The sequence below is a fragment of the Pezoporus flaviventris genome, unplaced genomic scaffold (genome assembly GCF_033815535.1).
Source record: "Pezoporus flaviventris isolate CSIRO_AGI_PZ_B2104156 unplaced genomic scaffold, CSIRO_AGI_Pfla_v1 ptg000007l, whole genome shotgun sequence".
Taxonomy (NCBI): Eukaryota; Metazoa; Chordata; class Aves; order Psittaciformes; family Psittacidae; genus Pezoporus; species Pezoporus flaviventris.
Genome location: NW_026892555.1, coordinates 10864423 through 10880608, shown reverse-complemented (window position 1 = coordinate 10880608; position 16186 = coordinate 10864423). Strand labels below are relative to the sequence as shown.

At 44.6% G+C, this 16186-nt stretch overlaps 1 protein-coding gene across 18 annotated transcripts in view; it reads right to left on the bottom strand.

Moving 5' to 3' along the window:
• Positions 1-407: 407 nt before the first annotated feature.
• Positions 408-16186, bottom strand: part of MTSS1 (MTSS I-BAR domain containing 1) — a 126400-nt gene continuing 110621 nt past the window's right edge. For 5 of the 18 annotated variants that reach the window (XM_061447744.1, XM_061447746.1, XM_061447748.1 and 2 more), the window contains 5 exons: positions 8876-8995; positions 7681-7875; positions 5554-5718; positions 4776-4938; positions 408-3367 (listed from right to left, as the gene is read on the bottom strand). In XM_061447744.1, the coding sequence (XP_061303728.1) occupies positions 2670-3367; positions 4776-4938; positions 5554-5718; positions 7681-7875; positions 8876-8995 (1341 nt within the window). In that variant the 3' untranslated portion in view covers positions 408-2669. The remainder of the gene's footprint in view (positions 3368-4775; positions 4939-5553; positions 5719-7680; positions 7876-8875; positions 8996-16186) is intronic. The other 13 variants (XM_061447754.1, XM_061447755.1, XM_061447756.1 and 10 more) reach the window with 6 other exon arrangements.

Genomic DNA, 16186 nt, shown 5'->3' with positions numbered 1-16186 from the left:
TCGAGCCTGTGGGAGATGGCACTGATGCTGTGCTTGGCAGATTCTGGCTGTAAGCATGGGCTGTGCTGACAACAGCAATTTTCCTCCTCTTGCAAAGGAACTGCGGTCCAGAAGTGATGCAGATGCACAAACATGTAGAGCTACCTATGCTTCCTGGCCAGGGAATAACAGGCAAGGGTACAGAAATGTCACCAGTTATTTAATGGGAATTTCCACTGTCGGCACTGTGCCTTTTTTCTGCTGCCACCCTTCAGCACACAGCAGTGAAACAGCCTCATGCACCTCATACTTACTAATTCTGTTAGACACAGATGGAACCTGCGTGACCTTCAGAAGCCTGAGCAAGGATCCCACTGATCCCCAAAGCTCCAGAAGCAGGAAGTCTTTCAAGAACCAAAATACAGAAGTTTTCCAGCAGTTCTTTATTTATAATGTAGGCTTAAGCAATCATTACAATGTAGAAGGGAGACACACTTACAGCAATTATTTATACCAGTTTAGAACAAAAACCTGCACAGGGAGAGCTCAACTCTCAGTACAAACTAGCAACTAAACCACAATAATTTACCATTAGAAACATTTTCTTTTTTAGCTGTGACACTGCTTTTACAATATGCAAAAACACAAACAATAGAACTATCCAAAGTGTTTTGTCACATTCTTTCTACATTGAATTTGGCAACATTTTATATTAAATTTTTACTGATTATACTAACGTTTAAGAACTAAACAAGTGAAAAGCTGTACTCGGGTACAGTTACATCCATTTATTCCAAAGGTTTAAATAACACTTTTAAACTATCGAGATTATCTCCTAGCAGTTTTTGTTTATGCAAAAACCATCTCTCGAAGCCTCATTTGCACAACGCATCAGCTACCGTCTCCAGGTTGGTGGGCTACACCACAGGCACTACTGTTCATTAGATTCTGTAGTAAGGAGCTTGTTTTTCAAAGGAAGGAAGGTTTAGTTCATAGTTTCTAAGAATCATGCCTTTTTTTTTTTGCTTTTTTGCTTTTAAGCCATAACAAAAAAAAGGTTAGCAACCACAGCAGTGTAAAATGTTATATAGAACACAGTGACTACACAGTTACTACAAGTCTCACATCCAATGCAGTTATGTCTTAAAGCATAAGAGGGTATGTAGGCAAGTCTAGAGCCAACAGAAATCTGCAGAGCGGCTGGTGGAAACCAGCCCCCTGTGGGTGGTACTTGGTGCAGTTTTAAACCACGCCGGGTGCACCAGTGCCGTGTCCACCCTCTTGTGGGTCTGATCCAAACACGTCCCGTGCCCCAAGGTCTGCACATTTCTATCAGCTTTAGGAGATGGGTATTGCGGCAAGAACTTACTTTTACTTGAAGGAAAAAAGCCAACTCTTAATAATTCTATCAACAGTGTTCCAAAAAACACGACTTAAAGTACAAAAAAAGAGGCTCTAGTGGTCAGGCTCCTGGTGTTATCAAAAGAAGAGTCTCTCTGCCCACCCCCCACCCCTCTCTCCCCTTTCTTTTCGGTAGTTAAGAAAAGCCAATCGTCAACTGCCATTTAAAAGGAGTTAAGAAAAACAAGCCCCTGTATTGGAAAGGAACATCCGCAGTTTGTTAGCTCAAAGCTGGTTACACCTGCCAAATTTGTCAGTGTCTCCTCAAAATACTTGGGCTTTGGAGGCCCAGCCTGCTGGGCACGGTCACAAAAAGGCATTTGGATAACGTCTAAGAACTCCCTGCTCGCGGTTTAAAAAGGTTCTTTTGCACACATGTAACTGCCTTAAGCCTGTCGTCCGTGTCTGTATTCAGTGAGAGGATGAGCGGAACAAAAGGTGGAGGTGGAAGAACCAAGCCTACGCAGGTCAGGCTACATGCATGTGACTGAGAGTTGCTGCTGTGCAGTCCCGAAAAGAAACGTGGAAAAAACCCCGGTCGTTAAAACACCCCACAGAAACAAAACACTGCAATCCAGTATGGCTTATTCTGATGCATTTACCATGAAGCTACTAGTAATTAATCCTACTAGGCTACTCTTGTGCAACAGCATCTGCTATTTTGATGGCATCTCCCCCCTTCCCCACTACCCACCCCCCCAAATACTCTACCAACTGCAGGTTTCTTCCTTGCATTATATATTGCTTTTATTGTCAATTTTCATTCCTGCTTTTCAAGCTTCATTTTCTTTAATACTTCAATGAGGATCTGTTTCTTACGGCTTAAACTTTAGAGTAAGTCCCCTTGGTTTGTTCTTTTTCAACCTCACTATCACAAGGTGCTCTACAAAAGCTTGCACAAAAGCCAAATTGTCATGAAATCCCTTTGCTGAAGTTTAACTACTCGACACTGTTTTTGTTTCTCCTATGATTTAAAACTTTACAAAGAGAGTTATAAAAAAGGTCAATGGGATTTGGCACCTTCAGAAAAAATCAAAAGTGTAACTTAGACCAAAAAAAAAAACAAAAGCAGAAACAAAATCATTGATATTTACAAATTAAAACACCAGTGAAGATTATGTCTTACTACGCTCTTTCACCTTGTTTTCTCCTCTAGAGTACTTGCAGACTGTCTCGTTACCGAGTATCTTAAAAAACTCATTGATTACACATTGGAATGGATAGAGACAAATTAACTTTCCTCACAGTTCCTTCTCGGTGGCTTTAGTACTCCAGCAGCTTCTCCGCTCCTAGGAGATACGAGGTGCCGAGCGATCGTTCGTGGTGGTCTTCTTCAGTTTGACGCCGCGCCGAATGGCATTCAGCATATCCTCCCCTTGCGGGACATCCCCGGGACTCAGCTCTCCGGGATCGAGCTCCGGCTGCCCCGTGGGCGCCAGGGCACTGGCACCATCCCGCTCGCTTTCCTCACCCTCTCCCTCGGGAACCGCTTGCCTCTGCTCGTCGGCACCGCTCAGTTTCTGGCTGGACGGCGGAGGGTTGACGGATGCTTGTCCGCTCCATGAGGATGAGGGCATGCCGGTGACTCCCTGCCCCCCGTCTCCTGCTGCCGGAGACTCGGGGCTTTGCTCAGGACACTCTTCTGTCCCAGCGAGGGCGCCGGGCAGCCCCCCTGGGATATCGGGGACGGTCGGTGTTTTGACAGGAATCACTGGGGTCTTGATCGGGATGGGCCCTCCCCCGATGGTGCCGCGTCTGACCGAAGGCTTGGTGGAAGGGGTCCGTCTGATGGTGGCGACGCCAGGGGTGACGATGACCGGTCCAAGTGTGGTGGGCAGACCTGCGGTGGAAGCAGGACGCTTGGTTTGAAACATTCTGCGATAGGACTGGCTAATGTCGCTGTTTCTCGGGATGGTGGAGGATTTGTCAAACTCTTGTTGTTCTGCCTCCTGGTCACCACTCACAGAGAAATAATCATAATCTGAAACTGATGCCAAAAGACACGGTTAGGAACAAGCTGCAGAAGACAGCTCAGTCATCACAGAACCAGAGAATGGTTTGGGTTGGAAGGGATCTTAAAGATCATTCGGTTCCAACCCCCTCTGCCATGGGCAGGGACACCTTCCACTAGACCAGGCTGTTCAAAGCCCTGTCCAACCTGGGCTTAAACACTGCCAGGGATGGGGTGTCAGTAAGTTTGAGGTGTGTATAACCAAAAAGGTATATACATCAAAAAAGCCTGGAGGCCAACAGCGATAAAGAGAGGTTTCACCTTTAGGAGGAAGGAAGCCTGAGATACTGCGACCAAGATTCTCTGACGGTGTCGCTGAAGGCAGGCACTGCAGCAGGGTGACCCTGAGGCTGCAGGGTGCCCACATCTCTTGTGACAGAGAACAAGAACTGCACCACTCAGTGCCATCTCTAGAACTAATTAAGTAGCAAAGACTCAATATTTATGATACCAAAACCAGCATTCTACAAGCCATATGCTACCAGCTGTAGATACAAAAACAAGTCAGTGACTAAGAAGTGTACTGTAGGCTGGGCACTGTGTGGCTCAGGGGACTGTGTACCAGTGATTTCAGCAGCAAATCTGCTTATTTTGCAAACAAGGTAAATCCCAGCTGTCAGCTCTGAAAACTCAGCCTTAGCTTTGGTAACTGCATCGGGTTCCTTCCTTTCCATGCAACTGCTGAGCCAAGCTGGGCCCTCTACAAGCCCCACTGCCTCTTGTGGCTGCACAGCACCACTGACCTCAGCTGAGCAAACAAGGTGGTTGCTGAACCCCAAACACCAAACTCAGTACCTCTCAGCCTGCTGCTGGTTCTGAACCAGGGTACAAACCCCAACACCTTACTGCAGCTCCCCAGGTATGCCCGAGTTAAGGTCTCCAATGGATTCCTTTTCCAAATACAATATTTCTGCTTAGGTAGGAAATAAAAGGTCACAAAGGGAAACTGAGAGCAGATTCAGAGCACTGATGGAAGAAGAAAGCAAAGCTCATGAGTGCGTATTTGCTAAGACAACAGCCAGAAAGGACACTACTACCACAAAAAGGATGCAATACCAGCGTCATTCCACTTAAACCATGAAATGTAATTCCAGCATCTTCTTTAAAATACTGGCATCCTTAAGCTAAAGCTCATTTTAGTAATGCACAAGAAAATAAGATCATTCAGTGCACTATGCAGCAATCCAGGTTTCTATTTAGTTAATAAATCCAGGCTGCATTCCAACATGGAAAAACTTCACAGCAGCAATATTTGCCCTTCTCCCCAAACAGTGACCCAGTGAGCACCAGCTGCTGGAATACAGCTCTTTGGCACCGCAGGGAGTGTATGATGGGCAGGGTGGGAATGCTCTGAAAGAGAACATCTCTTGGATAGATCCCATACCTTGGGATGGGATTGTGTCCTCTGAACAGCACGGAGTCGTTGTCTGGGTGCTGTAGCCGCTGGAGCACTGCAGGGAATCCCGGCTGCTCCTCTGCGTGTCCAGCTGCAGCCCTCTTGTCAGAGCGAGTGCCAGCTCCTCGCAGGCCTCCATCTCCTCACCCTGCTGGTTACACACAGGGAAGAGACTCGTTTTGTCTAGAAGGGTGAGTCAGTCTTCACAACTTTCAGCTGCCTCTCCTCCCCACGCAGAGCTTGTCACCAGCACAACCCACCAGGACTGCGTCCAAACACTTACTAGGGCTTAGAAACATGAACTTCTTTGGATACTGTTGCTCTACAACTGCCAGTACCCAATGACACATTCTCTCATGCCTTTGTGACTTCCACTGACCACACCAAAACCTCACCAGTATCGCTGCCCGGATAAACACACAACATAGAATCACAGAATGGTTTGTGTTGGAAGGGACCTTCAAAATCATCCAGTTCCAACCCCCTGCCATGGGCAGGGACACCTTCCACTACAGCAGGTTGCCCCAAGCCCCGTCCAGCCTGGCCTTGAACACTGCCAAGGATGGGACAGCCACTTCTCTGGGCAACCTGTGCCAGGTCCTCACCACCCTCACAGTAAAGAGTTTCTTCCTAGTATCTAATCTAAATGTACCCTCTTCTAGTTTAAAGCCATCCCCCTTGTGCTGTCATTCCACATCAAGAAGTATTAGGAGCCAGCACATCCACCTCCTCTGCACCAACAGTGTATCTGAAACCAGAGCGTCACCCTTGTGGCAGCCGACACCGTCATGCTCCGGGGTCGCTGGGCCTCCTCTGGGGGCACGGGGGGTCCACTCGGAGCTCCTCCATTGACATCTGGCTCCCGCTTCTCCTTGCGACGCTGCAACGTGTTCACCATTGGTTGATCGTATGGGCCTGGCTTGGCCCAGTCCTAAGGAAACGTGCTTGTTAGTGATAGCCTACATCAGCAACCGCTTTAATTACACACAAACTATGAACAAGGGCAGTTCTAGTGCAACAGGTTATGTATCAAACTGGATATGCCTTTCTGAATAAGGCCAGAAATAAATTAACTGTGAGGATATTCACTTGGCAAACCTATCCCCTTTGTTATCCCCTTTATTATTTCCTGTTCTAGGTGTTCTTACATGATGGTACTTAATGCTTTAGCACTTCAGTTTTCTCAAAATGAAATTCCATTGTGTTAAAGCCTGTATTTTCAGAAATTCAAATGCAAAAATCACTGGCATACAGCAGTAAATATACATCTGTGCCCAATCAGTGATGTAACTGTCCTAGATGGACACAAGTTCTATATCGCGTGCTGTTAGGCATGTCTTCAACTCTGAAAAATTAGGCTTGAACACATTTTTGATGCACATCAGAAGAGCAAGCTGCTCTGAGCAATCGCTGTTTACTTCCTAGCTGAAATCTAGTTTGTAATAGAGATCTGAACTGAAGAAAGACCTCACTGAACTACTGCTGCCAAATCTGAAACAGAAACTCCTCAGGCCACAAGGGCCGGGCTCACTCAGGGCTCTATTAAGCAAAGTCCTGAGGGTGTCCAGAAACCACACAAGAGCAGGACTCATCAGTGACCTGTGCTGGGGGGCAGAACCACTGCTAAGCAGCAGCTCTCACATACAGACTGCTGCAGGGGCAAGCCTGATGCCTAGAGCTTTCCTTCACCAAGACAAGGGGTGCTTTAAAAATAAAAGAACCTGTGTGTGAGAATGGGCCACACACCCAGCACTGGCAGCAGCTGGGCAGACCACACTGCAGATATGTACTGGCATGTGTCTCAGTCCAAGGTAAGGCAAGTCAAGGCAGCTGCACTGACAGAAGCCCCTGTGCAGACAGGCATTTTGGTTTTGTTAGCAGATATGAAGCCCTGCTTTGCCTTCACAGCTGTGTCTCTGCTCTAAGTGTTCTGCTGTGAAATACACTGGCAAAGTGCTTCTAGCATAGACACAGCTGGTGACCCTGAAGCCCCAGGACCACTGTGGCCATGCTGTGTGTATGTCTCAACAGTCTGCAGCTGCTGGAGAGAAGATCAGGGGGATCCTTAGCAAGGTACCTCTATTTACACGTATACGGAAGGTCCTATGGTGCATGTGCAGTATCATACAACCATCCACAGGCACCTAAGACCTGTGCAGCTAGCATCAACAGCTCATCAGTCTTGTGAAGGTTAAGGGCAACAGACTTACTCTGGGGCAGAGGGGAACTGACTGGCAGGGACAAGAGTCAAGGCTCTGGCAGACCAGAGACATTTTAAATGCCAAGGAAGATCCCTGCAGATCCAGTGGAGCAACTGGAATAAGTGCACTCTGTTTTGGTGGGAGCAGAACAAGCTGGGTGAGCACATTCAGTCTGTGCAGTGAAGCTGGGACAGCTTCAGTCACCACCTAGGTTCAGCTGGTGATGACCACCTTCTCGAATCACTCCAGTTAGGTCTGCAAGAGGACACCTGCCTATGGCTAGCACAGTGAGAAGAGCACATCCTTCCACACAGGGTTTCACTAAGCCAACTGGATGCTGAGTCTGCACTTCCCTGTTCAAGTGAGTGCTTTGATGATGCTAAACAAGCTCTTTTCTTGCTGAATAGAGCCCAGAGTGCTTTCGCCAATGTTCCAGAGTTAAACTATTCCTTCCTACCTATGTGTTGTCAGCTTTAACAATTTTCAGACAGTGCCAGAACAGACAAGGTCATTCAGAAACACCCCCTACCAGATATTAGCTCTCTGATTATCACCATGCAGTGCCCATTCAGAGTGACATTAAACAGAGCAAATCAACGAGTAATTACATGGATCGAAAGGGAGCAACTACTGCCGTGTGCACACTGTTGGGATGAGGAGGTGAGGACTGCCACAACAAAAGGAACACAAACCTTCCAGCTAGGGATCTTAGATGATGGTAACATGCCTGGCCCAATGGTGTAATAATGAGCGTAGTCTGGAAGGAGGGCTGAGGGAGCCCGAGTCCACGCGCGGGAGACAGGCGGGAAATGAGGGAAAGGACCTGCACCAACTGAAGCTACGGATGGGTCACTTGATAAACTACAGTGATAAAACCCATTAGACAACTGGAAACGAAACAAATACAAAAAAAACAAAATCAGAGAACTTAATATAAACAGAATGAATATGAAAATACACTGTGACTGATGGCTCAAGGGAGGAAACTTCTGCATCGTAAAACAAAAGAAAGGAAAAGCTTAGCTTTGCTGCACATAAACAACAGGAAATCGACACAATGCTTGGTACAGAAGTGAGATTGCTTGAAAATTGTCATGTGGTGTAACAAATTTCAGACATCAATCTAGCAGGCACTGTCTCCAGGCTGAGCAGCTTTGCCTTCTGTCCATGAAAGCAGTACACAGAAAAAACCTTTGCAATTTAGGTACCCTGCAGACCACAGACATTGAAACAAAATATTCCCAATACTGGAGGCATTTGCATTGCTGGCATTTGTTCTACGTAGCTGGACAGAGAGGAAAAGCATAGAGCCTTCAAACACGATATGTGCTGGCTGTGTAATGACATGGAAGGAAAATAGAGGAAACCAACAGCAAGGATTTTCCAGATGAGAATGGAGACTGCTATCACTTTCTCCCCTCATTCAAAGTGTATCCCACGGAATTTATTCCAACCTATTCTTTTGTTTTCATTTTTGTTTTGGTCAAAACCAAACCTCAATTGCTCACATGCTACCTAACAGGAGTGAGGGGAGAAGCCAAAACCAGTAAAACCTGGGCAGGATGCCCTTTGTTAGGCAGCCAGCTGGGTTTGGGCAGAGTTCCACAGTCTCTTTGAGTAGAAAAGGTGAAGAAATAAGCTTTTCTTAGAAAATTACCTCTGTAAAATGCCCAATTTGTAGCTTCCCCCCAGCAGCTGATTTAAAGGCAAGTGCCACTGTGGTTTATTCAATCAGATTTCATGTCTGTGGGAGTGTGCAACAGTTCCTATTCTCATCTTCACAGAGAGGAATCCTGGCTGCTCCCCATGCACTTTATTTGTCCACACATTGCTGGGTTTGGATAACGACCTGGTAGGTTTGTATGTCTTTGAGATGAAGTTTTTCACCTTATCTGTGGAGGCCCAAGCCCCCATGGTGGAGCCTGAGCTGACTGAGGTGGGGGAACTGCACTCGCTCACTGACTGGCAGGTTTCAGAGGCTTCTGAAGAGGCAGAGCTGGACGAATTCTGCAGCGTAAAACAGCACCGCAACGCAGGGGAGGGAGACACAAGCCACCAAAAAGGAAAAAAACCAACACAAACAAAACCAAAAAGACAAAAAGCACATACACAGAGACACACAGGAGAGAGGGAAGGATGAGAGAAGCAAAGGGTTAGGCTTTTGAAATCAATTAGAAACTGCTCAAAACCATTGCTAATGTTCAGGAAATCTATGAGAAACAAAACAAGCCATTTGCTTAATGCGAGAACTTGCCAAGCTGCTTGAGAATGAGGGAATTGAGGCAGTGATTTCAACTCCCCATTGCAATTTCAGCATCTCGATTGTGTTAGCTGTCTCAGAGCAAGAAGCTGAGGGAGCTGAAGGCACCTACGGTCCAACCATGCAATATACTGAGACAACCGATTTATACAGAAAAGCAGATCATCAGTACCTCAAAGACACAAAGTTTAGATTTCCAACATGGAGCAGCAAACAGCACTTACATTCACAAGTTCTCGGATATTCTGATCTGCAAAAGTGCTTGTGAAAAACTCATCTGAGTTCAAATATTATGGAACAGAGAAAGAAGTGATACTTACCCAAACTGGAGGTTTCCATAGTGTGTTATCTGTATGCATGTCCCTCTGTGGGTAGTATGCATACACCAAAAGCACATTGACTCAAACTTTTCTGCCCAGTAGCCAATATGAAAGTTACAGGTACTCTGCTGAGTGCCTAAGTGTTGGCATGTGCTTGCCACCCGCTTTCTCTTAACAGCAGTGAGAGAAAGGGCTTGGATGGAGAGGGAAGGGAAATGCAGGACAGTGTCCATCAAACACCTCAAACATCTAGCTCCTAGCTAGGAATTTCTCTTCCAGTTTTCAGTGCATGCCTTTAGGTACATTTGCTGCTGTAAGACCTCAATAACAGCATCTAATTCACCTACAGGCAGGCCAAGGCAAATAGCCACATGGACCATTTTACCAACTACAATGCTCTTACACATCTGCCCCTTGGAAGTGGCAGCCCCTCAGTTGGGGTGTGCGTGCAGGTCCCACCAAGTGCTCAAAATGGTCAAGTATATTGGCAAAGTTGTCAGGGCAGTACAGAGCTCTATTCACTGCCAGGAAATTCAACACTAGCAAGGCTAATTTATCCTTTGGAAGTCCAAGACCTGTGAAGCAAGTCTGTCTAAACATATCCCTGGCATTTTATTTTAGGACAGCAGAGAGAATGTGCTCTTGTATCAGGTTTCTGTTGCAAAGCCTCAGTTCTCAAGGAACAGCACTTGAAGAGGAAGGGAAACCTCATCTGAAATAAAATTCCATCAGTTAACCTTACATGAGATGTTGGGATGAGTCTGCAATAGAGAGCTGGATAAGAGGCACTGTAGAGAAGCAATTACTGCTAACACCCAGAAGCTGTCTCCCTGCTCACCAAAAGCCATGCATCAGGAGTGTATAGCTAATTGCCTAGGTAAAAAGAGCTGTAGGTATCCCAAGGCAGAACATCCTCACCATAAGGATTCTGGTGAAGACTCCTGGGGCTGTTGAGAAGGCAATACAGTACCACCATTTTAAGATTATTAGCAAACTGTGGGCTTAAGTGAAACTTTGCAAAGGCTGCTAAAAAGATACAACATGATGGATTATTTTATAGAAATAACACATATCCCATCTTACACTGATGTGAGGTCGGATCTGCAGGTGACCTGTCAAATGTGTTTAGGGTACAAGTAAGCTCAGCTAACAAGGCTTGTATTCCAAGTGCAGGAAGAGCTGAGGTACATCAGAAGATCAGAAGAAACTAAATCAAATGACACAGAGCTGTTAAGGAGAGAAGTGACAAGCATGCAGTGGGGCACCCAATGATGTTTTGTGGAACTTGTCTCTTTCTTGATTTAATGCAACTCCTTTTACAGGAGAAAACCTCTAAAAATAAGAATACTGATAAACATGAGCTGCAGCTGACACTGCCATCGGACACAATTACTGTACCCTAAATGGAAATGAGCCTATTTCTTCTATCCTTAGAGAAAAATACATTATAGAAAATTAGCTTTTGCACTGAAACTCCAGAGTTCTGCCTGACATTCCAGGTAGCTCAGCAAAAGAAACTGTTTGAGAAGCCCCATGAGAACACTCACACTAGTGTTACACTTGGGACATGGAAAAAGGAAAATGAGAGAAAAATGGAATTACAGAAAATGCTTTCTGAAACCTCCTATTTATGGCCTGAGAGGCCCTCCTGGATCTGCACACTCTCACACTCTGCAAGTAGCAGGGCACAGAGAGAAGGGTCCGAGTTCCACACATGGCATCATGTCACCTTGTGTTCTGCAGATGCCTCAGTGATGACAAGTGAGAATTTGGAGTTTACATCTGATAGACTATTCCTGTTTACAGGCTAGAAACTTCATGAGAATATGTCAAGTAATGGTAGAAATGGGCTATAAATGAGATTTATTAGCAATAAACCTGCATGTAGCAAACAGATGGGAAAAGGCCAAAAATGCACATTCTGAAGATGCAAAGAATTGCTCCATTTATTTGGTGTCTGGGGAAAAAGGCCTGGAAGTGGTGAACTTATTTTTGCAATAAAATGACTCCAAGGTGAAAAAAAAAGATGGAAGACAGGACTCTCCTATGAACTCAGCTTGGCCATTTTCAGCAGGCAAAGCTAGACCAAGGTGAATCAAGATGCCACGGAGAGAACACCTGGATAGCTGAAGGAAGTACAAGAAGTGGGGGTAGGGAAACAGGGTCTCCTTGTCTTGAGAAACTTGGATGGCACAAGGAAGGTCTTCCTAAAAAAGGATTACAACAGTGAGAAATGATGGAGAAGGAGGCAGAGAATGCTGAACTCCTGAAGGAAAGGTGTTAAGAAAACATGAGTGACAGCAGGTCAAAGTCTGCCTGGATCAGACAGCAGAAACAGTTTGGAATGGTTGGAACCAGGTGTGGGAAGCACAGACCACCCTTTGTTTCTTAGCAGAAAGTACATGAGGGGCTGAAAACAGACACCACACAGTCACTGCTTGGGCAAAAGGCCTCTAAACATTTAAGTGCCTGTTCTAGGTGCACTGGCAAAGGGACTCCTGGAGACACTCACAGGCAAACACCAGCCAGAGCAGCTTCTACTCCACGTCCCATAGAGTGAGAACTTTGACTACTGGATGTTTGCAACTTATTTTTGTCAATTCCTTTTTAAAATGATGGTTTTGTTTGAATAATTTTTAAAATTACTTCTTCCTTTTTAGCTGTTTTAACCCTGGGAGATAAGTTTTTGTCCCCACAGCTGCGGTAATGGTGGTTCTGCTCTGCACTCAAACCAGCTCTTCTGAGGAAAGGCTTGAAGTTAACAGCATCAGCAGAAAGCCAAAACTGTGCTCTGCCCAGTAATAATCAGTTCCTCAAGTGCATATTGTACATGTGTAGCTTGACATCTGTCTCTCAGACATTGTGCCAAGGCCTGTTCTTGGGTACTGTCCCACTGCTTGATGTGGTACGTATGAATTCCAGTAAGGACAGGAAAAAAAAGCTGTATTTTGGGCTACTGGAATGTATGATTATATTTTCCATCTGTTGTCCTACTAACCTATATAAGGACCGCTGTTATCTTGGATTACTTGCATCCTTTGCTTGCTATGTTTTCCATTCCAATACAGTATTACTTAACCCCTTCCCTTCCTCAGCTACTGGACAGAGCTTCCTGGGCTCTCCCAAGAGACCAAATCTTAATGAAGAGCTTAGTCCAATGTCTCTCTACAGTCAGTGGAAGACATCTCAGTTACCTTTTAAAAACCTCTGGGTAGTGACTCAAAGTCACCACCTCAATTTATCTCACTTCCAGGAACATGTCTATTGACCTCTCTTTTCTAGTCAGGGACAAACTGCTGGGAAACTGAATTTAAAAAAGGAGGTTTAGGAGAAACAAATAGCAGGGATTATTTACAGATTCATTTCAGGGTTTGGTTTTGGTTTTGTTTTTAAGGTCTGATTTGGGAGCAGTTCTTAATTTACATGGAAAACAGCTGTAACAATATATTTCCCCTATTCTAACCTCAAGCTACTGAAAAGCAATGGGGTTTTCTCAAAAGCAGCATCTTTCCAGCTTGCTAATCTGTACATGTAGAAGCAAGTTCACATTTAGCTTCCTTCTACTTCACTGTTTAGAGAAAGCAATTTCCAGAATATTCTAACAATAAAGACTCAGTCCTCCGCTGTTCAACAGCACATCAACAGGTTTGTTCTCTTCATCTGCTTCTTTCTCTCCCCTTGCCTTCATCCCCATGAAGTCATAAGCAGCCTCTAAAATCCAGCTGTATAATTACTTCCCCCAGTGTGTCTGCACTCCAAGTCCACTGATCCTTGTATTATTATCCTCAAATATAACTGTGCTACTACCACATTACTTCATCACAGACACTCCTAGACCTCAGTTTGTCTCCTACATAGGGCAATGTGTGGGTTTAGCAGCACCAGCCATGTTCAGTGTTCAACCAGAGAGCTACTCTGTGCTCCCAGCAGCGGGTCTCTGGTGCCAGTACAAGCCTTGAGCAGTGCTGGCCACGGCTGACCTCACATCTGGCATTCAAAAGAGACCTGTGATGCTTTTCCAGCTGTTCCGCTATACCCAAATGTACTTGCTTAATTAAGAATAAAGCACTTTACCTTTTCACATGCACAGCTGTCTGTTACAGGCCAACACTTTTACTCCCAGTAATGTTAACAGCTACACTGAAGAAAAGCAATTGTTCCAAACCAGTGTAAGGGCAGAATCTGGTTTTGAAACTGCTTTTTCCCTATCTTCTATGCAGAGTGTGGTAACTGTGAAGACCTACTGCTTAGCAGCTATGAGTTGAAAAGCAGTCTTCATTTCACCAATCTTCTCTCCTCTAGTATAATCTTTATCTTGTTTAAATCTCTATTTTATCATTCTTTTATATAATACATAAATTATTACTTGTTTGAGACACCCCTTGCCCCAATCTGTGATTAATTTCCAGTGACACTTGTCTAAAACGTAGGTGAGAGCATAAAAGCTTCACATAATTCCTATATTCTCATTCCCATAATATGGGAATTTTATGTAGCCCTCTTCTACTTTTTAATTTAAATCCATTATTAAAAGAAAATCAGCTTTGTTGCCTCAGGAGATGCCACAGCACGTAGCTAGCAAACATCAGCAAAGCGTCCACCTGCGCAAGATAACACAGCTTTTAATTTCCTTTGTTGATTACAGAGCTTGCTTTTCTGCTTTCCCAGTGTCACTACTAGAAACAATGACATCAGTGTTTTTAACACAGCAGCTGAGATTGCTGCTCCTCCCCACCCAGCACCGAGCCTCAAAAGCACAGTACCACAAGGAAGATCTGTCAGTTGGTTAGAGACACACAACATGGAATAACGCTGTAAATTGAACAGCTTCTCGGTAAGCTCACAATCACAATTATCTGTCAGCACAACACACACAATTTACTTAGTGCTGAACATACAAAGCAAGACACTTAAGCAAAGATGAAGCGGCCAGGCAATGATCTGTTACCTTTTCCTCTGCGCAAAGGTAAACAGACCTAGAGACATACAGAGCACATACCTCTTTGTTATACCAACACACTACACTTGTCAAGTCAACGCCATACTGCTGCAGCCTCCTACAGCTCATTAATAGCTCAAGTGATGCTTGGATCAGTTTGCAACTTTATGGATGGTTTCTAAAGTGAAGTGAAAGCATATGAACTTAGCTGGTGCCAATCAGCATAGTTCCCATCAACTTACAGAATGTTCTGCCAGCTGACACCAGCCTAAGTTCCCTCCCCTGTTTAACAGGGGAACTTGCAAAGAGAGAGGTATTGGGTTTTTTCCATGCTTAGGGCAATTGCAAAGTTACATCCTCATCTGCAAACACTGCATCATCATGGAGATCACCGCCCTTTTATGCAGGTGCAGCGGGTACTATGAAAACCACAGATGATGCTAGCATGTATAACGGATGGATGTGTCTTAAAAGCCAACTTCCTTACCTTGTTACTATTGCAGTTTACTTTATTATTGCTCATTTACTTTTTTGCATTTCACTTAGGTTAGCCATAGCCAATCTAAACAAAACATTTGTTTTAGTAGTGTGCACAAAGTTCTTCAGGATGTCATCTATAAAAAATGGTGATGTCCAGACTGGGGACAGTGCAGAAGAGGCATTAATTTGAAAAGAAAGCATTTCTATTAAAATGAAAGAGGTAAATATATTAAATTGTTGAGCTTCCATTGAGAACATGTTCCATGCTTAAGTGAATCTGTGGTGTTTTGGATGATACCCTAAAAATGTCACTAAATGTCACTTACTAAACGTTCTGCAAAAGTAAGGGTCTATGTGCTGTTGAAGGCGGTGCAGAGCAGCTTCAGTGTACAGGTTACACTTGGTAACCACTGACACTGAAACTGTTGGCTCCTTGCTGACTGGAAGGATTAAAGCCATCAACTCCCCTGCACAGGAAAAGGAGCAAACTACATTTATTAAACTAAAGGACAATCTTCTCCAGTGACCTCAGGGTGTACTGAGTGGTACTCAACAACAGGATATTAACTTTACCTCAGTTTTGCAACTGAGATTTATGATGGGATTTTTAATGTGAGATGGCAGCTCAGCCTTATTTAAAAAATACTGCAGTTGCAGTGTGATTTGATTAAAAAAAAAAACCAAAATAGAAAAGAGAATTCCTGTGCTGGAGGATATGTGCCATGGAGGCACATTGAGCCTCTGCCTGCAGGTGGCCACCTAGTTTGTATAGGAATGATGCCACGAATAAATAGAGCAGCAACTTCCTCCTGCAGGCAAAAAAATGCTTTGGAAAAGTTTTGCTTCTATTTGTAGTGAAATCCTTTTAGTTCATCTGTGTTCAGGATCTTATCATATATGACTGTGCAAACACTTCTGATGAGTTCCATAAAGAATTAAAAATACCTCTAACACTCATGCAGAAACCTTATTTCCGCAAGGTGCTTGGTTGAGAATCAAAAAGAGCAGCCCCATCCACAGAAAGGGACGAATTAAAAGCAGCAAAACCAATTTCATATGATACCATTAATGGCATTCTGATTATTCCAGGCTCTTTGCAGGGGAGGGTAAAAGTAGTCTGTCTGATGCCAAAGCCACTAGTATCAATACTAAGGCTGTCAGAAGGCTGTTCTGGCACTGATATTTGTCATTAAACAGCA